The 24,803-nt window shown below is 33.6% G+C and overlaps 1 protein-coding gene across 1 annotated transcript; it reads right to left on the reverse strand.

Annotated features, from left to right (window-relative positions):
- Positions 1–1,750: 1,750 nt before the first annotated feature.
- On the reverse strand, positions 1,751–23,629 carry LOC123557044 (heat shock 70 kDa protein 12A-like). Its single transcript, XM_045348235.2, has 4 exons — positions 23,076–23,629; positions 6,294–6,509; positions 5,935–6,091; positions 1,751–4,472 (listed from the first exon to the last, which is right to left on the reverse strand). The coding sequence occupies exons 2-4, from the start codon at positions 6,465–6,467 to the stop codon at positions 3,940–3,942; spliced, it is 864 nt and encodes a 287-aa protein (XP_045204170.1). The 5' UTR covers positions 6,468–6,509; positions 23,076–23,629; the 3' UTR covers positions 1,751–3,939.
- Positions 23,630–24,803: the final 1,174 nt, after the last annotated feature.

Consider the following 24,803-nt stretch of genomic DNA (forward strand, 5'->3'; position numbering starts at 1 on the left):
TTGGAAATGGGGAGTAAATTTTCAGCACTTTCTAACAATTTAAAAATGCCTGGGCTTGAGCACGACATGTCAGCTTTTCATCTACGAAAAAATATTTCCACTCGATAAAAAAAACACAAGTCCCACAGGGGTCCGTAACGGAGCAAGGGTATATGGAGAGTTTTGGAACTTCGTTCAAAAGTTCCTTTTTGATGTTGAAGTGTCAGTATATGCCTCGGATGTCAGATATTTCCGTAGTTGAGAGCTGAAGACCTAGACATTTCACAAATAATTACAAAATTAATTTCGTATAATAAATGTTGATTCTATGGAAGCGTGAAAGGGCCATCAGACGTCGATACATAATATTACGTTACAGGGTACCGTTTTACAAAAAAATCTTAAGATTTCACTTATCTTAGCGTAAGATATTGACTTACGAGAACTTTTGAGATTTTCTTTAAGTGTTTTACAAACGCTATCTTAAATCAGTTCTCGGGCCTAAGATAAGATCTGTAGTAAGTTATTCAAAACAATGGTCCAGTCTAACTTGACGTGACGTCACATGATGCGCACTTATCACAAGGAAGCAACAACAACAACAAAATGTGCTGAACAAATGAACCTGCGGGGAAAATTAAAGTTTTTGATCGATTTTCCGCTAATTGTGATATTAAAAATAAGCAATAATATTTCAACGACTCATACAGGGTAAGAACACTGTACGATGCTATGGCATCATTTCGTCTGAGTGGTGAATTCGGACATTTCGGGTATTAAGAATGATGCCGATTCTTTTACAACTGATTGATTTGCAGATTTGTATGTTGACGGTTTACAAGTGTACAGGTAGAACTTAAAATAGTATTACTCATTTTGCCTGGATGGCTTATTTCATGATCTAATATTTTACAGATATCATCCTTCTACGCTTTACCGGGGGAAGTTACCCGTATCTGCATTTTCCTGTTAGGAAAACTTAAAATTTGCAAAATCTAAGTAAGTCATTAAATACTGGTCAGACTTACTTGCTCCAATTAATTAAAAATTAATCAATACTCATGTAGAAACTTCAAATGGGTTGAATATTGACCCGTTCGACATTATATACTCGGTATAGGATAAATCCCGTTCTCCGGTATTTCCGTAAATAGGGTCAGGGGACTGGCGGGATTAACCGATATAACGACCGTGCACAATATAAGCGATCATTTAAAAGGATTTTGGAAGTTCTTACTTTCTCACAATAAAAACCTCGGCAACAAAATCTTTGCACAAAAAATTTGTTTACCTTGAAAAATGCGAAATATTTCGCACCATCGGCAACGAGCTACGGGAGCGGCATTGTAGAATAAAATATAAGATTTCAAAAATACAAGTAATAAGCTTTCAAAAATAAAGTAAACTTTGGGGATATGTTTGCTACATCTTAAATACAACAATGTTTAATGATAATATGCAAGATTTCTTTTATAATTTCTTTGTTTAAACCTTGAAAAAAGGATAATCTTAAACACGATCACTATATAGCGTAATGGCCGATAAACCCCTCAAAGTAAAGCGGAAACGGGTATTTATTGGTGGCTAATACCGGAAAACGGGATTTATCCTAGAATATCGATATGGGGAATAACTCATAATTTTAAATAAGAGACTTAAAACGTTGGATATGATGTGAACAGGTGCGAGGAGATATGTAACCCGAAACCGGTTTAATACAACAGAGACAGGGGATGACATGGAATTGCAGAAACAAAACACTAAATATAGATTCAAAACATTTTAAGGCGGCAACTTTTGCTTGAATGTCAACATAGTCATTATAATAGTTGTAATCATTACAAATACATTGTACATACACCAGAAAATGTTTGCAAAGGATTTCATCATGGATTTCCCAACAGAAATATGCAGAATAAGTTTGGAAGTGACAGTGCGGACAGGATATGATACATCCGACTGGAAAACGTACTGTTTCACTTCGCGTAGACTGAATAAATAAAGATGTGAGACAAAAAAAGAAGTGGGTGTTAAACCTGTAAACATATTTATTGACTATTTCATTATGTTTTAAGGAGGTCAACACACTGATTTCGTCAAGAATAATATTATGAGAAAAAAAACCCAAAAACTAACAAACAAATTACCAGCATTAAATGTTAAACTGCTACCCATTACCTTACTGTGGTTAATGGTGTAGGGAGACTGCGTTTTAGGAACGCGGCTTTCTCTGTTGAATATTCATCCTTTCTTCTTTCAACTTTCCCCCAACACCTCTATCCTTTAATCAATCCGTTTCTTGTATTTTGCATATAATTAAAATGTACTTTTTGTTGGATTTTTAAGCTGAGCGTCTACTATATTATTCGGTTGCAGTTTCTTTTTGTTGCGAACCTACTTTGCCATGCATAGCTTTATATATATGTTTGAGGTTTCTATGCTTCCGGAATCTACCCTTACCTTTTATCTTTTTATTTCTTAATTCCGGTAAGGCGATCAGCGTGATGAATTTATAAACAAGCCCGTCTCGAGCCCATATTATATATCTATCAACGTGATAGAAATCTACAGGGAAATACATGACTGAGGGGGGACACCAATACATGTAACAGTTTAAGCTAAACCAAGTATGTGATATCCCGTCCGAAGCCTTAACGTACTAAAACGTATTAGCGTCTGATGGCCCTTTCACGCTTCCGTAGAATCAACATTTATTACAGCTCTCAAATACGGTTATATTGTACATCCGAGGTATATACTGACACTCTCAGACAACATCAAAAACGACCTTTCGAGCTATTTGATGAAGTTCCAAAATTATCAATGTACCCTTGGTCCGTTACGAACCCCTGTGGGATTTGTGTTTATTCCGAGCTCAAATATCTTTTTGTAGATGAAAAGCTGACATGCAGTACTAATGCCCAGGTAATTTCAATTCGTTAGAAAGTGCTGAAAATTGACTCCACAATAGCAAAAAAAAAAAAAGAAATCCACGCGTAAGCAGGATCGCATAAATATGTGCTGGCCGTCCTAAGGTTATACTGGTTGTATTCAAGATGTTTACTTTGCAAACTATCATTTACCAGTGTATTTACAAATTTTGAAAGTGGTTCATCTGTAAAATCTGTAGGAGACCCTTTCATTTACCATATCGTAGGATATCTTATATATCCAACTGGTTGTTTAAACTGTTGGGTATATGTGGTCAGGTGGTTGATTTAGCTATCTTCGAATAAAATCGAATAAAGGTCGTTGGTTCCCTTTTGTTCCTGAACAAATGCCATTATAATACTTGGGGTATTTCTCCACAATGAAAATTGGACGTGTTTTAATTGTTCTAATTTAAAGATCAAAGAAACAAGATTTTAACTCCATTGGTGTGTAAGCATCTTTCAACGATCACAAAATGTAAGGCTGATCGAGTATGACAACAATTTCTACATTTTTAATCATTTGGTAGCAAAACATAATATTTAAGGGTAGATTTCTCGGAAGCACAGAGCACTAGAACACAGCTCCAGAGCAACGCATTTGCAAAGTAGGCCCACAACAAAAAGCTGTAATGGAAAAATATTTCAGACGGGTTGCTTCAAACATCCGACAAGTACATATAAGCAAAATGTATGAAAAAGAAAACATACATAATTCCAGGCTATCAAGAAAATGAATAAACTGATCATTCTTAACATTATAAATGCGATATTTCAAAAATTATTTACAGTGTGATTTTTATTTACTGACACAATTGTAAATAATTTTCTAGTTTGAAATGACAGGGAGTCTCTTAATGAAATCAGTGAAATAAGAAAGGATTAATGCCCCAATGGAGTATATGTGTCTGTGTTTCGTGATCCGATTCATACCAGACATCGGACTTAGGAGGTGTTTTAGTGACACTTAAGGGTTTGTGAGCAAACTGTACAGCTCCTCTACATACTGCCTCACTTGGATTAAGTGGAATTATTTACCGTTCGGTAGCGCTTTCCTTATGGCGTCTTGAAAAATAGGAGATTCGGATAATTCTCCGACTAGTATATAAGTAGTTGCTTCTACACTGTTAGGTTTTAAAAGTATTTCCTGAACGTGATGCACTATTTTATCGATGCATGGTTTAAAGAAGGTTTCATATGTCTCTGTTTTTATTCCAATCTTGCCTACAGCCCAAACGATCCCCTCGTCAGGTTTAGTCGTTTGTAGAATGCCTTGCATGATACAAAGTGCAAATTTGCATCGATACAAAGTAATTCTTACGTTTATCTGAGACTTTTGTGTTCTCATCCATTTACTCTTAAGCGTACGCTGAAAATCCAAAATATCAATTTCATTAAAGTCTCTTAACATCTGGTGCACCGAACGTCCGATAACAACTGAGAGCGTTGAATACAACTGATCATCGACACAGGTTCCGCCCCATGGGCCTTCATATGCCTTATGAAGCTCCAGCTGTTCTGTTTCTGTATTTCGCTTGTACACTGATATGTGCGTATCGTCATCTGAAATAAAACGGATAATACATAAATGTTTTGTCATGTTTACTTAATATGATATTCGCAGATACTAAAACATTATCAGTCAAACTGGGGGAAATGCCGTTTTCAAGGGCAGATAACTCTTTTTCGATACCGGTGACCTATGATTTTTATTGCATTTTTTTGTTTCTTAGATGATTGTCTTTCAATATCCAAAGTTTGAAGAAATTCTGTTATTTGGAAAATTTTCGCACCAAATTCTAGCATACGTCCTTAAATATGGCAAATTTTAAGCCAGAGTTATGAGACAAGATCATCTGTGGTTTTGGACAAGAAGATTTAAAAAAAATCCTTTATGTTGTCATGGCAATCAGAGTTCTACATGGACTTCAAGTTTTTGTGCAAATTTGATAGGGGGTCCACCCAAGGATTATTTACGTGAAGTTTAGTGTAAACCTGCCCAATGGTTTTGAAGAAGAAGATAGATTTTGAAATTTACAATATAGCTATATAGAGAAAATAAGCCCCGCTCTCTGGCGGCCATGTCTTTACCGAAACAGAATGATTTATGCAATCTTGGTAGAGGGTCACCTAGAGATCATTTTGAAACCCGTCTAACGGTTTCTGACAAGAAGATTTTTTAAAGATTTTCCTTCTGCATGGTTTTCAAATATTTAGGTAATTTTGAAAGGGGGTCATCCAAGGATCGTTCTTGTGAAGTTTGGTGTAAATCTGTCCAGTGGTGTTGATTTTTTCTTTTTACAAATTGATGACAAACGACAAATATCGCACGACGGACGATGGACACCGAGTGGTCACAAAATCGAATAATATATTTTCGCTTGTATTAATTTACAATTTAGTTTGTTATTCGGTATACTTATTCATCTCCCGTGTTAATAACTTCAGTCGGATTCTGTTCTGTTTGTGGTACTTTTAAACAAGTTTTAGTTAATCGTCTTTAACTTTACTGCATTATCGAGAAAGAAAACTCGACTTTCGTCCAAGTGCAAGTTAACAAAGAAGCCACTCTTGTGAGTCTCATTTTCACATAAACAGATAAAAAATGATATTATTTTAACACTACCGTCTATTCAATTAGAAGCTGTAAGAAATGATTTCATCAACAAAGCAGCAGAGGATTAATATAGTATGACACCGGACGTACTGCATGAATTTGTGCTATCCATAATGCGGCTAAATATTATAACTGATATGAAAGATATACGATACTAAGCTGGACACATTTAAGATATCCTAGTTTGTAGTTTAATAATTTTGTTCTATCAAATATTGTAGTTATGCCAATTAAAATAATTACATGTATTACAAAATGTTTCAGAGTTATGTTTGTGTGCAGGTATTTGTAACATTTTTATTTGATGTGGCATGCATGCATGGTGTACCATGATAAACAACAATAAAAACCGCAATTGTCTGTAACAGTTTACACTTTATTAAAATGAATATCTATCTAAAAACATACGTCCTGCGTTGATGACCACGATGTTGTCTTTTTGATTACCAACAGTAGATTCGGTGCCACATGCTTCGCCCATCTCTGTTTTATGCATTCTTTGACAGAAAGTAAGTGCAGCTACTGACTGAGTTGTCATTGAAAGACTGTCTTTTTTTATGCCTGCCTTTGAAATAATAAAGTAAATACCATTCTTAAATTATTAAGATCTATTTCAAATAGTAAATCTAGTGTATATTATGGACTGTTTTGAGACATATTACGAGATCACGTATATATTGATTAATGTTTGCTACGAAAACAGTTACAATTTAAAAATTCATTTCAGAAGTAAATATTAACATTATAAATTTATGATGTAATCTTACTTTATACGCAGCCTCTTGGATTAAAAGATGGGCATCGAGGGGCCATGAATCCGGAACTGCAATAATCCAAAATATGTCTCCTTCAATCAGTCCAGTTGATTTATGAAAAAGTTCCTCACATAACTGGCTTTTTAGATTGCCAATAATTGCGCCAAATACGTCTACAGCTTTCATTGACTTTCCATAGGTGTCATCTATTTCAATGTCTGAAGTTATCTGTTCAAATAAATGATTAGAACATAAGTGTAAGTCCTAATCGTTTAGCGTTTTTCTTTACATAAATCAAATTTTTTTTATTTATTATTCCTTCAATAACTTGTGATAAGCATACCTGCTTGAGTATTATTATTGTTTCTTAGCAGCCTTCCAGTAAAATACATACACAGTTTATAACACGAAAATTCAGTACAAAGTGCCTGTGCGGCGTTAAGACATCTTTTGTGGGCAGACATGGAAATACAAGGTAGCGGACGGAAAATCCTAGAAATGTTTGTTTTTACATGATAAAACAGTAAAAGAAAGTTGGTTGTGCACAAGTTCTTTCAATCTTAGAGGTCGGTTAAGTTAAGTTATGCTATAGTTAACGACAGAGAAATATATCTAACAGGCATATATAGATGGCAAAGAGCTGATACTTTACCCGAAGGCAAACGCATTTAAGTTACTCAGAATAGGACCCAGTATCGTTCTCTCTCGCCTTCTACCCATCCCCTCAATATTGATCATATCTTTATCAGATCTGGTGGTCCAAACATTGATTAAGTGATGAATTTTGTGCAGAAAACGTAGAAGAAAGGAGACATTTATTATTTTCAAGTATAAAGATGATTTTAAGAAATTACTACCTGTAATATACAATAACTTGTGTACCTTGGACGCAAATGAGTTTCTTAGCACGTATGTTCATTTAGCTGAGAATTATGCCATTTTTTCAACACCTATATACAGTGCGACTGTTAGTTTTTTTTTTTCAGAATATCGCTTGAAATTATACAGTGCTTACAGAAATCTAGTAGTTATCATGGTTATTTTAACCTTTTATATTCAAATGTCAACTTCTGAAGACAAGGCTTGTGCATTTTCATAGAAAAATTCGAGTATGTTTCTGAAAAATCGTCCGAGAACCTAATGCGATGCAGTTCCAAGCAAGTCGTTACGCAACGCAATCAATTGGATACCGTTCCGTTTCTTACTTGCCAAAAATGTCTTCCCATTACATAAGTTTGCATGATAATTACCCTTAATTCACAAAAAAAAATGCATTTCAACATATTGTATATTTATATGCTTTAGGTGTACCAACGGAGCTGTTTGACGGATTTTTTTTTATTTACTGATTTACTTAAGCACATCATTGATAAAACTCCATATATATTGCACAACTGGTATTGTATTACAAATGTATTTTATCAATGAAAAAAAGAAACAATTGGTATACTAATCAATCTGCACTATTTATTTGAAAGTGATCGTGATAAAAGGTTTGATATTGTTCGCATATCTATTTCATTGAGCATATCTTTTTATCATGCAAATATATCTGTTTGTAATTCTTCGGAACCCCTGACAAGTTCTTTATTTTCCATCCGTCAAAAGTACCGTTAAATTATAGAATTTCTTTTATCTTTTATTTATTAAAGCCACCGACACCACACTTAATATACGTGCTATTGTTGCATTGGTTGTTCGTGTCCAACGTTGTTACATTACGAAATCTTCCAAGAAGTCAGTCCTAGCAATTTTAGGTATCTTACCTGTAATAAACCTTATAAACTATTAAGTTTGTACCTACTTTCTTGAGTTTGTGTCTTTTACTTAATGTTAGTCGTGGCGTTCTATGCCTTTCCTATGTCCGTTGTTTGTCTGAAACTCTGTCGAAAATTTATCTTTTTTTCATCAGTCTAATTGTTAAAAGTAATTATCCGACTTTCTGACTTAGTTAAACCACACACCCTGTATTACAATCGTTCTAGTCCAAGTCGTGTCGTAATTATGACTTTCAATTAATTTTAGCTTGATACCACGTCAAACTCATCCATGTCAGAAGACTGGAGTAATAATTAGTGATTTGCAGCCGTGTATTAATTGTAAGATCAAAAATATAACCTTTTCGTTTGTTGCAAGTGGTATATTTATCTTGTGAATAGATCAATGTTTTGGCTTTTTCTGCATTAAATGTGTAGAATAAAAAATCAGGCATTGAATGTATACATGAACATGTGGCAATTAACAAAGTATAAAGCTAAGATCGATTTGGCGACCAAAGGTTATCCATGGTGTTCATAAAATAGCTGCCAAATGAAAATTATAAGATAAAGAGTAAACTCTTTCCGCAAAATTATTTTGTGAAATAAAATGTTGTCAGAATATAATAGTTCCTTATAGGAATACAACAGTTAATTTCATATGAGACAATGCACTAAGAATTCACCTGGGATGTTGTGCTTTCCAACAACTGCTATCCGGCACCTTAACGGGAGTAAAGGGGATCAGTGATCTTTATAGTGCGGCGATGAAGATAATGTCGTACATCTGGAGATCATAATGGTAAATGAAGTACAACAAGTCCTTGATGCAGAGGTGAAGCTGAAGGAAGAAGATGACCCATGTAGCTAAGGATTGACGTTGAAGGACGTACAAGCTGGGCAGGACAAAGACCAAGAGTTGGTCGTGTTCTTGAGGTTGTTAGAGACCGGAGAGAGACCAGGACAACTGGCATTAATTTTAGACTGTTAAATGAAATACAATGCTTAATTTATATGAAAACAAAGTGATGATATAGGTCAGTGCTAATGACGCAACATAGTGTGTTATCGGTGAGTATTGCATCATTCTTTAAATTCTGGTAAGATAACCCAATGTTTCCTATATCCACATGTTTGTGAGTTTATATATCTTATATATAACCGAACTGTTTGTAGCAGCTATCAACACGTATATTCAAGACGGCCTTGAAGATGGTCGCCAAAATATTTTATGAAATTACAGAAATACATATTTTGGCGGTGCCAAGGAATTTGAGACGGCTTTGAATGCACTCCCTTTTAAGTAAACTTTTCAATGACATCTTGATGTATTTTGATAATAATATCCTTGTTCTATTAGGCTTGGAGCCAGACAAAAATGTTTCGGAAGGACATAAAACATACATTATTTTAGACAGCGTAGATGCTAGACCCTTGTGTTGCCTAATTGATGTTATGACCGCTAATATGTTTCTCATGTAACATATTTTTATTATTTTTCTCACACAATGGTTAAGTTTTAATGATTACGTGTTACTTACTTACTATGAAAAATATGCAAAATCATTGAAAGGCAAGTCTTTGCCTTGCTTCGCTTTGCTTTGTACGATCAATAACTTACGACAAATTATGCCGAATTTATGAATGTTACTTCCTAAAACGAAAAGATTTAATAACAAACTGCTGTTGTTATATAGAACTTGCTTATGTGTGGATCGGATACCTTAACAATAATTGATAATATTTAAGATTATTTTTGAAAAACTTATTTTGAATGATAAATTCGGTTACGTATTGGTGTAAATTATTTTCATTAACCTTTCAGAACATAGTCAGAATAAATGTACACTTAAATTGCTCATAAACAGAACATAGAATAAAGGCACACTTAAATTGCCCAGAAGCCGTAATTTTCTTGTACACTTAGATAAAATCTATTTATTACACAAATGCAGTTACTACAAAATATCTTGAATGTAACAAAAATTATTATCACATACAGATGTGAATTATCATAAAGACGTTTAAAATGTTTCATTCTATAATGAAATGGTCGCGTAGAATATGATTTTTTTTTGTTCTATCTGGTGTGTGTGTGTGTGTGTGTGTGTGTGTGTGTGTGTGTGTGTGTGTGTGTGATATTAGTGTTTTAAGGTAACATTATGTTTGAACTCATATTAAAAGGAAACCATTTTATGCTTTCGTAAAGTTACATATTTTAATAGATGATGGACCAGACGACTCAGATATGATATCTTATTTAAAATCAAGCTCATTACAAAATAATAAATGATAATGTGTTCTTATAAGTCAATGAAGTTTAATCGGTATTTATAGGTGACGTACGTATTTTTTGACTGTTACGGAAAATACCCAGTCCATCAATATTTTGGTTTAAACAATATCTATTTAAAGCAGATATTCAGCAAACATACATTTACACAAATCAAGGATTGAGTAGAAAACTAAGCTTATTTAAAAACTTGTTCCTTATACGAGAAAGATAGCAGGGATAGCTGGTAACTTAGAAAATAAAGTATTTATAAACTATGGAAAACATGCAAATGAAACATGCATATCAATAATACATTACCAAAGACAACTATTTATCTTATTTAATTTGTCTTAAAACAGTAATGCAGTAACTGCATATGCAGTCAGAAACAATAAGTATTCCTTACATTGGTTTGGTTGTAAATTTACATTTATAACTTAGAGATATTTGAGCGAAGTAAAAAGCGGAGAAAGAATAGTGTGGTAGAGATAGAGATGGAGAAATAAAGAGATAATGTCATGTACACGAGCTGGGTTTGCGGTTGATTCTAGAATTATCAGCATTGAAAATAATGAAATAATAATATCGTATTATAGTGTATAAAAAGGGGAATGCTATGTATCAAAATGCTTGGTTGTTCTTAAGACATTATGGACCTGAGCGAAGATTTCACTATTTGAATCATGTTAGAGTTTTGGTCTCCAAATAGAAGTGTAGACAGAGAAGATATAGTAATGTTTTGAATGTGATTGAAGAGTTCAGTGCGTTGTTTGCGATAGGTATGACAATCAAAGAAGTAATGGTGAGTACTTGCGATTTGACCATATAGAAGACTGTTAGATTATGTATGTTTTTATTTTTGAAAACAGATGTTCGTTTAATGTGCTGCAATGAGTTCTGAGACGAGAGTGTAGAATATCTGATGCTTACGGTTGCCATTGTAGACATTGAGACTGCTTTTGAAAGAACTGAGTGTCGTGCAGTTGCGGTGACAAGAGGAAACTGATTCCAGGCATGTACAACCGATGGCAGGAATTAATTTGCATAGAGATGTGTATGACAATTGATATCCCTTGTGTTGTTGGCGTTTCGAAGGTTGTATGTAGTCGTATCGCCAACGTTATCAGGTACGAGAGAATTGAGATATGGAGGAGATAGGTTGTTTGTCGTTTTATTAAAGAGTGAGTTTATGTTTTTCTCTTCTTTGTTTGAAAATTTCAAAGAAGGTTTTCCTATAAAGATTATCGATAGAAACTAGTTTGGTTGCCCAACAGATAATTCAACACGCCTCAGTTGCATTTTCTCTACCTCGTATTGATAACGGAGGGAAAGATTGTCACAAAAGATGTCAGAATATTCAAGGAGAGGTCGAATGAAAGATATGTATAAATAGTTTCTAATGATTTTTGTCAAGAGTAAATTTGAGTGTGCACACAATACTGATACGCTGCAATGCTTTTGTCTTGATTGTCTCGATGTGCTCATGCCAAGTTTCATCGCGATAAAATGTGACTCCTAGATGTTTGATACTTGTTGGAGTTTACTTCTGCTGTAACTTTGTCATTCAATGAGAGAGGAGGTTGATATGGTTTGTTGTGTTTTCTTGAAATGTGCAAAGAAGTTGTTTTATTTGGATTAAATCAACTAGCCATTTTTCGGCCCAGTTTGTGATAGTATTGAGGTCCATCTGAGGTAATTGCTGACTGTACAGAATCATCAACAGTTATGTAGAGGCTTGTGTCATCAGCAAAGAGACCAATAGTAGAACCGATGTCCGTAACGGTGTCGTTGCTATAAAGAATAAAAGGAAGAGTACCAAGGATGGAACCTTGTTGAACACCAGCAGGTATAAGTACAGTTTCAGAAAAGGAACCTCAAAGAACGACTCTTTGCCTTCTACCAGATAGATAGTTTTGAACCATGGAAGAAGCTGGCCTAAAATTCCTTTTGATTCCAGTTTAGGAAGAAGACCACGATGCCAAACTTGGTCGAATGCTTTCGAAATGTCATAGAATACAGCCCTGACCTCTTTTCCCTCGTCAATGGCTTGAAAGAAAGAGTTGTAGATAGAAACAAGTTGATTGAAAGTTGAGTCGTTGGGAATAAAGCCTGACTGAAGTGAAGAGATAATATTGTTGGATATGAAGAAGTTGTATATGTGCTTATGAATGCTTTTTCAAGAGTTTTACTGATAGTGCTTAGCAGTGATATAAGTATGTCATTAGAGACTGTATGTGGATCATTATTCTTATGAAAAGCACAGAAATTGCTATTTTCCAAAGAGATGTTACCTAGCCTATATGAAGAGATCTGTTGAAAAAAAGAACATAGAGGACTTGCTATTTCTCGTGACAGATCTATGAGTATTCTACTGTTTATCTTGTCTGGACCTGCTGCTTTGCCTGTATTTAGTGATTTAAGTGCAATCTCTACTTCGTCATCTGTGATTTGAACTTAAGTAGGGACATTTGCATCTGGGTTTACTTGTAGTGGTGGAAGTGTTTTATTCTGATCGTCGAGTTGTTTTTGGGTTTGAAAGAAATTGTTCAGAAGGCTGGCTTTGTCTGTGTTTTATGTGACTATGTTTCCATTATCATGTAATGTATCGAGGCTTGATATGCTGTTGGGTGCTATGAATTGTTTGAGTAGTCATTGTTTTAAGATCTGGCTGGTTTAGTTTTAGTTCTATAAATAAACGTGGGACTTCAGTATTTTACAATTTTGACATTTCACATAGTCCGACGTTTTATCGAAGTTATGAATTTCCCGGTAGAGCTTTCGCAAAATTCTTGCGGAAGGTTTTACAAGTTCACGGTGGAAGTGACTAAAAAGCGATAGCTAAATACCAACAACGGACAAAGAAACCTATTTTACACATCCATTGAACATATATCTTACTTAAAATATTGAAGATCTGTCCGCCCTTTGAAAGTGGAATTTCGAAACTGTCAAATCTTCTTTATTATAAAGAATGATTTAAGACGAAAAAATATTCTCACGGTCGGATTTGAAAAAAAATGCGACCCGTTACTAACGTATTGTCTATGTAGTATGCATATGTTTATAATCGATGGGTGTAATCAGCATTTATTGGTTGTTATTTAATTAAAAGTTATTTAAATTAGTTCTAAGTTCATATCAAAGCAGTTTAAAAAGCTAGTCCACATGCATTCGGCGGTATCCATGCGTTAAATAATGGCCTCAGATTTTTATTAGTGTCGTTGGCTAAACGGATTTGTTTTCGTCTGAGCATGTATAATTGATTCTATATATTTATTCAGTGTTGATTGTTCATGATATTTCATTAAATTACGCTAGAAGGGTCTGTGTCATGCGTCGGGGAAGTGATTGGTTGTGCAGTTTGAATTACGGTAAACCAATGTACCACCTGTTTGAGAGTTTTCCTACATTATACTTTAATAAAATAAGGTCGAAATTTGTGCTATGCAAACGGCTGTTATTCGATTAAACTTGACACAGAGACATGTTGAACGTCCAAATATTAAAAGGCGCTCTGTTCAAGTTTAATGTTAATGAACTAGTTTAGTTTATCTGAAATCTTTAGGAATAAGTGGTGTTTGACTTGTTTGAGCATGTCAGCTGTTTTGTTTCTAAGCTGTTTGTATGCTTGCCAGTGTCGAGGGTTTTGTGATATTTTGGCTTTGTCATAAGCAGGTTGTCTTCTTTTGATACAATTGCTTGTGTAAATGTCGATATTATAATCAAAGAGCGACTGCAAATCAAATGTTGAAGCTTCTTGATGTAGACCTTCATAGTCCCCTTGATCAAATTTCCATACTCTCAGTTTAAACGTCGCTGATTTTGGCTTTTCATCCAGACAGCAGAAAATAGGACAATGGAATCTAATATTTTGGTCAAGAAAGGGTTCGGCGACCCCAGAAGTTTTGATCAGACAGGTAGGAGACAGTATGAAAAGGTCAATAAAAGTGTTTGAGTTTTCTGTGTAGTGTGTATGTTCTGTGATAAATTGTTTCATGTTGTATTGTATCATTATGTCTTGTATTTTGGAACGTGTTGAGGGTTTGTGGGTATCTTGATTGAAATCACCTGTGATGATAATGTCAGATAGAGAAATATCATAAGCAAGACCAATATAATTTTCTGTCTGAGTTAGAACTATAGGAGACGAGTTTGGTGGTCGGTAGAAGGTACCAAATAGATTTTTTCTGTGTATAATGTTAATCTCTAGCCAAATACACTCAATGCCGTCTTCTTCTAAATCAGTGCGCCTAACTGCGGAAATGAACTTCAAACGTACACGATTACACCTCCATGATTATCGCCTTTACGATCCTTCCGGAATATTGTTGCAAAGTTTTCAAACCTGAGAGAAGAAGACTCGATTGATCATTTAGCCAAGTTTCAGAAAAAGAAAGAACGTCGAAATGTTATAGTTCGGCCAGGAGAATATCCCTTTTATGAAAGAAGCTTTGTTCTTTATAATGGACAAATGACAGTTTTGGAAATCCTCGAAAATGCAAGAATCTAAAAGAGAGTTATCCATGGAAGATGACGTGGTCCGGGGTTTTGATAAATGTCGCCAGCTCTCAGAAGAAGCATTGACAACCAAATAATAATCCAAAGGTTGTGAAACATGCTAGACCTTTAAAAATGACATTTGAAAGGAAGCAAAAAGACCAAACCTCATCCTGTAAAATTTTAAGTCTGTACCTATCAGGTGATGCCAGCAGAAAATTCGTGTTTGGGTTGTTGTTGCATAATTATGAGACCGTAAGAAGATAAAGAGAAACTAATCTTAGAAGATGCAGGAAAAATAAGAGTTGTAAGGCTGGAAGAGACCGACATGTTGTTTCGAATTTCGATCTCAACACGTTGGAATGGCATTATCATATTCGTTTTCTTTGGACATTCACAGTAAAAAAGTGTGAGTATTAAACAAATTTGTATTTGTTTGAAAGTGCTTGCGATAAAATAGCTGTTTTACATGTTGACATGTAGCTGCTGGAAACGGAATCTATGAAATATAGCTAGTTGACCATCTCCTTAATGATGTATTCGATATTTGTATAATAAATGGCTATAAAAGTAATAAATGTTATTTTATAAAATAAGTCTATATTGAGAAGTATAGTATTTTTTACTAAATCAATTTGAAAATTACTATGAATCGAATCGATAAATGGATTGTTATAGTATCTATACAACCATGAGAGATCGAGCGATTCATCGGTTGAATTATTGAGTTATTATTTAGTACAACGCGTGTTTCAGTCACATATTTAATTACACGGGCGTGACATTTATGAATGAATACGTTTGAAGCGTACGATGTGTACTATATTGTTTAGCGTCTGTATTTTCTGAAATGCAATTGTTGGAATTTAAGTGTAGTAATTATTATAGTTTGGAGTGTTCTATAAATTATGAGATGATTGGAGACCATGTTTTGTAACAGTCAGTTATTGAAATATAATGCGCATGCAATTAAAATTCAAAAAGTCTGGATACGTCAGTTTAACATCATTTTATACATTAATGCAGCGGATTGCATGCCACATAAGTTATTAATTCGATTTCCTTCTTCAATGGGTATGGACAATGCAGTTAAGGAATAACTCGTTATATAATGGATTGGAATATTTAACGTATATTATATGGAAAAAAAACAATATTTATTCAATTAATTGTTGGAAAGCATGTGGATTAATTATGTCTTTTTGTGACACTGCCTTTTGATAGCTGTCAGTCTTGTATAGATACGCTTAACATATAATGCATGCATATATTTTTTCTCTTTTTGTCGTTGATAGTTTAACTATAACTGTTACGAAATAAAGTATTTTAGATTTAATTCTTCTTTTACTTTAATAATTATTCATATGACCAGACTGCTCTCCATAATTTAGCAGTACCATTACTGGAGTAAAGTTGCCTAGAGTAAAGACTTCCAATGTGTGTAGAGCGGTTCTACCAAAGTGATGCTTATGTTCAGGTACATGTTGCTTTGAAAACTCGGGCGACGTTAAATCCTACAAAATAAAATGAAATAAATTGAAAACTCGGTGCGCGATATTAATTGTCAATTGCAAAATATCAGATATCAATGCTAAATGCCAGACACCTTTTGCAAACTGTTTTGAACTCGAAATGACATTTATTAAGTGCATTGAGTACTGTGTAAGGCTATGGAAGCCGGTGCGCCATGCTGATTGCCAAATGCTAAATGACCAATAGTTCTTGCAAAATACTATTTGCTATATGCTTAGTGTCAAATATTGCCTTCTAAATGGTAATTGTTAAACAATTTATGATACTTGTTAATTGCGAAATACGACGTGCAGTAAATCCCAAATGCATATTGCTAAGTACTTATTCAGATATAGAGCTGAATATACTAGTGTATAAATGCATCCTTTAAATAGTCATTGGCCTTTGTAACATAACTATAATTATTATTATTAGTAGGAGTAGTATACCAGATTTATATCTCCCTATTAAAAGTAATTTCTTAACATTTTAAATTGAAGAGTTTCGATCACGTCATCTTCTAACCTTAAGAACATGTTATTTCTTCATATTGGGAGTAAGGGATAGTGCGTGGGGGTGGTGGTCCTGGATTTGGCCACCCGGAGTTATTCATTAACACTCGGATTTCGTCTTTACACATAGTCCTATATTTACATTCTCTTGGCTTTTCAAAACGAGATTATGGTATATGTATGTTTTTAATACTAAAGTCTTATAATGTAATTCATCTTAGTTAAACGATCATTTGGATTTCTTTTTTCATTTTGTTAACACACTGTAAAGTGATTTGTATATAAAAGAACTAAAAGAATGCGATGAGCCGGAGTTATCATACCAGATATTTTCTTCGTAACCGCATGCAGAGGATGTATACTGCTACTTCATGAAAGAAATATCTGAAAAGCTGTAAAACAGATATACTCTTTCCAAGACATCGTATACTCCATTGCTTTTTTCCATCAGGAATATATACAAATCATGACTGTACTTGATAAAATACCAATGGTGATGATATCTCCTGAATGCTGATTGCATAATACGATAAAGTAGACATTTGCTAACCAAACTGATTCGAATTAAACGTTCAGACACTTTGGTTTTTGCCGAAAGAACAGTTGCCTTGAGTACCCTTATCAGAAGTTTTCAATGTGCAAACGCATTACAAAGGCATTGACTTTTTCAAAATTTATAACAGTCTAAAACAAATTTGATAACTATTTGAAAAAGCACTGTCAGCTCAGATTTAAATGTAGTAAATTATTAATTTATATAAGTCGTTCCCGCTGTATAAGGATTGTCATTTCAAACTTATCATAATTATGCAATTTTGTTTGTACCTGTTGTTTTCTATGGAAACTGTACTTTGAAATAATAGGCATGCGATTTACCTTCTTTACGTTTAAATACACTTTTTGAAGCGATAACACTATTACAGGTAAAGTGATCTTAGCCTGCAAGTGATCATTTTGCAGCATTCAACAAAATGAAAAAAAAAATATAATTGATCTATAAAAATGAAACGTTTATCTTCTGAAATAAATATTTTCGATTTTAAAGTAGTTGGTTAATATATTTTAAGCGCGCTGTGATCAAATGTGAAAGAAAAGACAAAAGGACTGGCAAACAATTTCATTACGATATTCTTTTCTGTCGATTGTAGCATTAAAAAATCAGCAGTAACATAAAAGTAAAGCTATAAATATAATTTTATAGAAGAAATTCTTAAACAAAACTAATTAATTATTATGCACGAGCCACTTGGTCACTGAGATAGTAATTTCCATTATGCTAAATCCATGTCGTGGGTATTCAGTTTGATGTTATTCAAATAGGTCAAGTTTAACTAAAAATATTCTGTAGTTTTAGTTTCAAATATTTTTTTTTTTAAATCGGAATTTTCGAACGTGACCACTTTCATTAACCGTTGCCACGATTGAGCACACTGCTAAATTTCACGACCGATCTTGTAAGCCAATGTCTTATTTTACTTGATTGTTTTATCATAGTAAAAATTGATTGTAAATGGGTAAAGTAAGTGTAGCAGATATTTTGGAAACTGCATCTTATATTTAGCATTTGCCAGTTAGCATGGCACATCGGCTTTCCATAGCCTTTCATAGTACGTAATAAATATCATTTCGTTTTCAAAACATTTGCATAAAGTGTCTGGCATTTAGCATTGATATCTGATATTTTGCAATTGACAATTAACATGTTGCGCCGGGTTTCCAAAGAAACATGTACATGCACATTAGCATCACTTTCGTAGAACCGCTCTACACACGCTGGGAGTCTTTACTGTGCTCTAGGCCTGTTTTACTCCCATTGATGTACCGCTGAATTATGGAGAGAAGTCTAGTAATATGATTAATTATTAAAGTGATATAAGTATCAAATATAAAACACTTGATTTCGTAACATTAATTGTAAAGATATCAACGAAAAAAGATAACAATTTTATGCATGCATTATGTATTAAGCGTATCTATACAGTACAGACAGCTAAGAAAAGACAGTGTCACAGTATGACATAATTTATCCACATGTTTTTTTAAATATATTTTTCAACAATTGATTTAATAAATATTTTTTTTTCTTTTTTTCATATGATATACATTAAGTATTCCAATCCGATATTTAACGAGTTATACCTTAACTGTATTGTCGATGTGTATTGAAAAAGGAATCGAATTAATAACCTTTATGGCGTGTAAACCGCTGCGTTAATGTATAAAATGATATTAAACTGACGTATCTAATTTTTTCTTAATTTAAATTGCATGCGTATTATACAACATTTTCAAACCAAAAATCAGCCATAGTTGTAATTAGCCCAATCAATTATTTTCTGATTAAAACCATATTGGTTCAAAATTTAATGCACGTGCTAAAAACTAAAATTGCACGTACTGACGGCCGTTAAGAAATTTAGCAAGATATTTAGGATATAATCACTGCAAACAATAGCTATTCAGAACTTAATGAAAATATGAAAAAATCAAGTTAGTAATTCTACTACCTTTTGAAATATGACATAAGAAAGTTTCTTTCTTTTTTTTTTCTTTTTTTTTTTTTTTTGGTTTGCTTTCTTTAGTTTACGCGATTACCTGCTTCTGTAGCCGTTTCCATGGTTACGGCACACCGCTAAATTTCTACGACTGATCTTCAATGTCAGTTCTTATTTTACTTAATTATTTAATCATAGTAAAAGAGTTCTGTATGATGGGTAAATTAAGAGTGGCAGATATTTTGAAATATTCCTCGTATACAGTAAACATTCATGAACAAAAATAACTTATAAAATACCATTCGCGTCAAATTCTGACAAACTGACTAGACTCTCATTGATGATCTCAGAAAGAGACTATTATCTTCCCAATATTTCCCAAATGTACACGGAATTTTCATGCAATACAAAATGTCATGTCCTTATTGCTGACAAATATATTTACAGGTGTGTAGAAAGGTTGGCATTTTGTTATATTAATAGTATCCGATAGATTGTAGCATAAAAAAACGATAATGAAAACATTATCTAAAAAGTCGATTATGTCTTTATTTGTATTTCAGGGTTAACTTCACGGTAAATAAGGGTTTTCTTTGCAGTAAATACGATTCAAAAGAAGTACAAGTCAAATGGTTTATCGCGGCCAGAAATTTATACAAACCGGACAGAAGTTGCGAAATTGTCATTTGTGCAGGAAAGAAGCGTTTACCTAATGTCCAGTACTGGACAGGTATAGTGACTATGCACGGACACAGCCAATTTTCTCAGAGGGGGTCCGATCCCCTGCCCTCCCCCCCCCCCCCCCCACCCCCGCCTGGAAATTTTGAAATTTAGCACTTCATTTTTTGCATTCTGGGACAGTTTTATGGACTAACCTGTTAAATTTGGGAAAAATGATAAAATCAAGCTTTCTTGAAGGTAAAATTCTTAGTTTCTTTTAGATAAATAATATGAATTATGTCGGGGTCGTATGTAGCAGCAGCTGCATATACTTTACATGCAGTCCTAATGTTGCCTTTTCCGAAAAACATTTTCTTTCCTTCTTGTCTTCTTTCCTTTTTTAAAGATTTTACAGAGGGGGTCCGGACCCCCGCTCCCCCACACCCCCCACCCTTGGATCCGCGCATGGTGACATATCATGCTTTCTGTTTATGCAGGTAAACTTGTGTCTGGTTAAATTTCAACAGTGCACAATTGTCTGAACAGTGTACAAACTCATTACTGTTTTTTCAGGCAAGGGTGGAAAGTGGTAGAAAATGAAAGCAGTAACATTTTTATTTAAAAAAAAACACAATGAGACAAACATTTCCAACATCTTTGGACGGTTCAAAAATCCCATGTTAAACATACGATAAAGCCCGAAACGCGTGAAAATGTTCCGAATGTAAATCGGGTGAAGTAAGCGCTCTATGTATGCGTCTGGATTGATTAAACTGGGCGAGTCTACTTACTTATTACTTGAGGATGAAAAAAAAACGTGTTTTTAAATGTTGCTCTTAAACAAGGGTGGCGGTTGAACTTCTAAAAGTACAACAACAGTTAATTCACAACAAATCGTACGGTATGTTTTATAATCAGTAGAAGCTAGTCGTATTTACGCTTATGAGACCTGTTTCACCCACAAGTAAAGAATTCACAGGTCCATCATGAAATATTTTCCCCAGCGCACATATACTTGTCCTATTCAAAATGATCGCGGAACAACTATTTTGTCACAGATAATGGTTTCACTACCCGACTTCCCTTTTCTCAGTAATAGCATTAACATGTTATTGTTACAAATATCGCTTCTCTCGCTCGGTTCACAAATCCCTCACAGGTCTATAAACACAATGCAGACCTATTCCTTGAACAATAACTATTACTTAGAAACAGTCATCATCACCTTCAATCATCATCATCCTCTGAAACTGTTTCAAGTGTATATATTCTAGTAAGACTTTTCAGCATTTTAAGAAGCATGAAGAAAACATGTGAAACACAAATGCAAGTCTGTCATTAAAGTATTAACATAAGAATCACTTTTTCATATCTATAACTTGAACATTCAAATAACTGCCATTAACAGCCATATTATAATAACTTGATATTTACCATGCATATTCACACTTGTTACAACCTAAATCATGCATTATAAGCATGAATGCATCTGAAATTCATGGTCATTTAATACTAACAATACTCATTTTTCCTAAAGAAAGTCAGCAGTGAGGTTAATACTGCCATTAGCAGTCATTATATACACTTGATATCATTAGCATGTATATTTAAACTTGTTACTTCAACCATGGAGCATCAATGTAAGCATAGATGTAACTGTCATTCATATTGATATAATACTAAGTTATACTCATATCAAATTTACCTACACTAAAATTAATATTTATCTAGAAAAGTATGACCTATGTAAATGTAGTATCATATATGTTCTTTTTCATGTTAGAATGTTTTTCATCATTCCACACACATTATTTCCTGAAATTTTCATATTGTAATCAGCATCATCATCATGCATGTACTGTTTCCTATTGGTATCATAAGTATCAATTGACAATTAGGTTTGATCCTATTCATAACTTGAACATTCAAATAACTGCCATTAACAGTCATAATAGAATTACTTGATATTTTACCATGTATATTCAGACTTGTTACAACCTGAATTATGCAATTTAAGTCTTAATGCATCTGAAATTCATGGCCATTTAATATGAAGAATACTCATTTGTAGCATAGCAAGTCAACACTGAGGTGAATACTACCATCAACAGTATCAATTTACATGTAGGTTTAATCATATTCATAATTTGAACATTCAAATAACTGCCACCAACAGTCATATTATAATGACTTGATATTTTACCATGTATATTCACTCTTGTAACAACCTGAATCATGCAAGTTAAGCATAAATGCATCATTCATGGTCATTTTGTACTTATACTCATTTTTACCAAAAGAAGTCAGCACTGAGGTTAATACTGCCGTCAACAGTCATATATATACTTGATATTATCAGCATGTATATTCATACTTATCACTTCAATCATGGGTCATACATTCAATATAAGTATTTATGCAACTGTCATTCATCATTGTTAAAACTAAGAAATACTCTTTATCAAATTTACCTACACTGAAATTAATATTTATCTAGAAAAGTATGACCTATGTAAATGTAGTATCACATTATGTTCTTTTTAATGTTAAAATGTTTTTCATCATTTGAAAATCATTATTTTTCAGAAATTTTCATAATTGTTAACAAAATCATCATCATACATGTACTGTTTCCTATTAGTATCAAAAGTTTTATAATCATATACGTTACATTCTAATAAAAATAAGTAATAAAGCACAGAATTTGATATTCATTGATGAGAATGAAGCTGAAATTTTATCAATGTATGTATGCGTCTTGTAAGCAAAACATGACTGCCTCTTTCAGAAGAGGTGACACTATTTTAATAAACAGTTCACTAGTGCCCTTACCAGGTATGTTTCTGTATATGCAAACTTTAACTAAATTGATAGCGATAATATTTTGAGGTCATTCTTGGCGAAAATGTGAAATTGAAAAATATACTCAAAAAATGACATTGTGTTTTAATTTAAAACCTTCTACGTTTCTACTAAAATATAACATTTTGCAGAATAAAAACGTTAAGGAAAACCTTGCACAAACTAAGTATATTTTACAGGATTTTATTTTAAAGTAATACTGAAATATAAAAAGAAGCACTTACTCTTTTCCCTTGCCAAAACGTCTTAAATTCTCTAAAGAAGTACCAATAGAAGTCATCATTTTGTACAGATAATTCTGCGTACTTGTCTTCTGCAAGGAAACCGAAACTATGGGATGTTTCTGACCCATCAAACAATACCGCTAACGGGACCTTTGTTTGAACTGTATGAGTAGGTCCTGCCCAAAATTTCTTTACATTAATATTATTAGGTTCCCTTCTCAAATTGTCACAAAATCCAAACGAGTAGCAGCCGTGACTGTTCCCTATTTCTATCGCAGCTATTATGAGGTAACTACTTTTGCGATCAACTTCGTATCTGCTGGCAATTGTAACTGAAATTATAATCGTATGCCAAAACAAGCAAATTCGATGAATTGGTATCCCATGCCGAAAGGGTTTGTGGTGAGAAATGGCAAAACAATATATCCGGCAAAAAGTTAAGCATGTTACTAGGACGCAAATAATTTTATTAGTCAAAATCAATTTAACAGAAAACGAATGTTTAAAGTGTGCATAATAAATTAATGTTACATTGATACTGACTGAAGAAATTATTTTGAATGGAATATGTTTACTTTATAAGATTAGTATTTATAATTCTATGACTGGATGGAGGAGCGAGATGGGGGAATGGTACAACTTTGCATGTTGATAACTATTCATGGAAGGTTCGAAAAAATCTAAAATAAGGAATGATTTTTGGGGGGATGGGGGTTGGGGTGGGGTGAGGGTTAGGGGCTTGTGACCAAGGCAAGGGGGTGACCAGGTGTGGTAACACAACTTCGCATGTTTATAATAAATGTTAATGGAAAAGAATGAAAGAAATTTAATGAAATTCTACTAAATGGTAAGTTTGTTATGTACAAAAATGTGGATTAAAGAGAAATAACTCTGAAGTTACAAAAGAAATTCGGACGAAATTGTGTGTTACAACCACATTTTATATAATGGTTTGAATTCAATTTAAGTTTCATAGTTCTAGGTCAAATATATCACAAGTTATGAAGCAGAAATAGCCATATTTATATTACCCTATACAATTAACACTATAAACTTCTAAGGGCCATAACTCTAATGTTACTTGGGCAATCTGACTGAAACTTGACGGAACGCATAACCTCGTAGTGGTGAACATATATTAAAAAAAAAATTATTTAAATATTCCCAACCACTTCCTAGATATGGCTCCGGACGGATGGACTGAAAGTCGGATGGAAGGGCGTATGGACGGACAAAGCCAAAACTTTATCCCTATAAAAGGCAACTTTTAAATACGTCATCAACAGTTGGACTTGCATTCTTACTTACAAATAAATGCACGTCAAATGTTGTTCTGTAAATAGAAGGTGACCAATTCTACAAAGAGAAGCTAAAATGATATCATTTTAACAGCAAAATGTTTTATTTACAAAAATAAAATGAATAAAACTCCCCCAAATTTAGAACATTTTTTAAATCACTCGAAGATAAGACTGGAAACGGAAAAGTTAATAGCGTTACAACATGACAAATTAAGTTAATATTATAACAAATGGAATGGATTTGCTCTACAATTATCTACATAATAATATGAAATTAGACAACGCCCCAATCGGGAATCGTTACAGCCCATCAGCTTGTCCAGAAATATGCGTTTGTATCAAGTTTAAGGTAGATTTTGGAATAAAAAAATAACAATACTGCACATATTTGTACGGATGTGCAAGACGTTGCTGTTCGCACTAATTA

This window comes from Mercenaria mercenaria, chromosome 5, assembly GCF_021730395.1.
Source record: "Mercenaria mercenaria strain notata chromosome 5, MADL_Memer_1, whole genome shotgun sequence".
Classification (NCBI taxonomy): domain Eukaryota; kingdom Metazoa; phylum Mollusca; class Bivalvia; order Venerida; family Veneridae; genus Mercenaria; species Mercenaria mercenaria.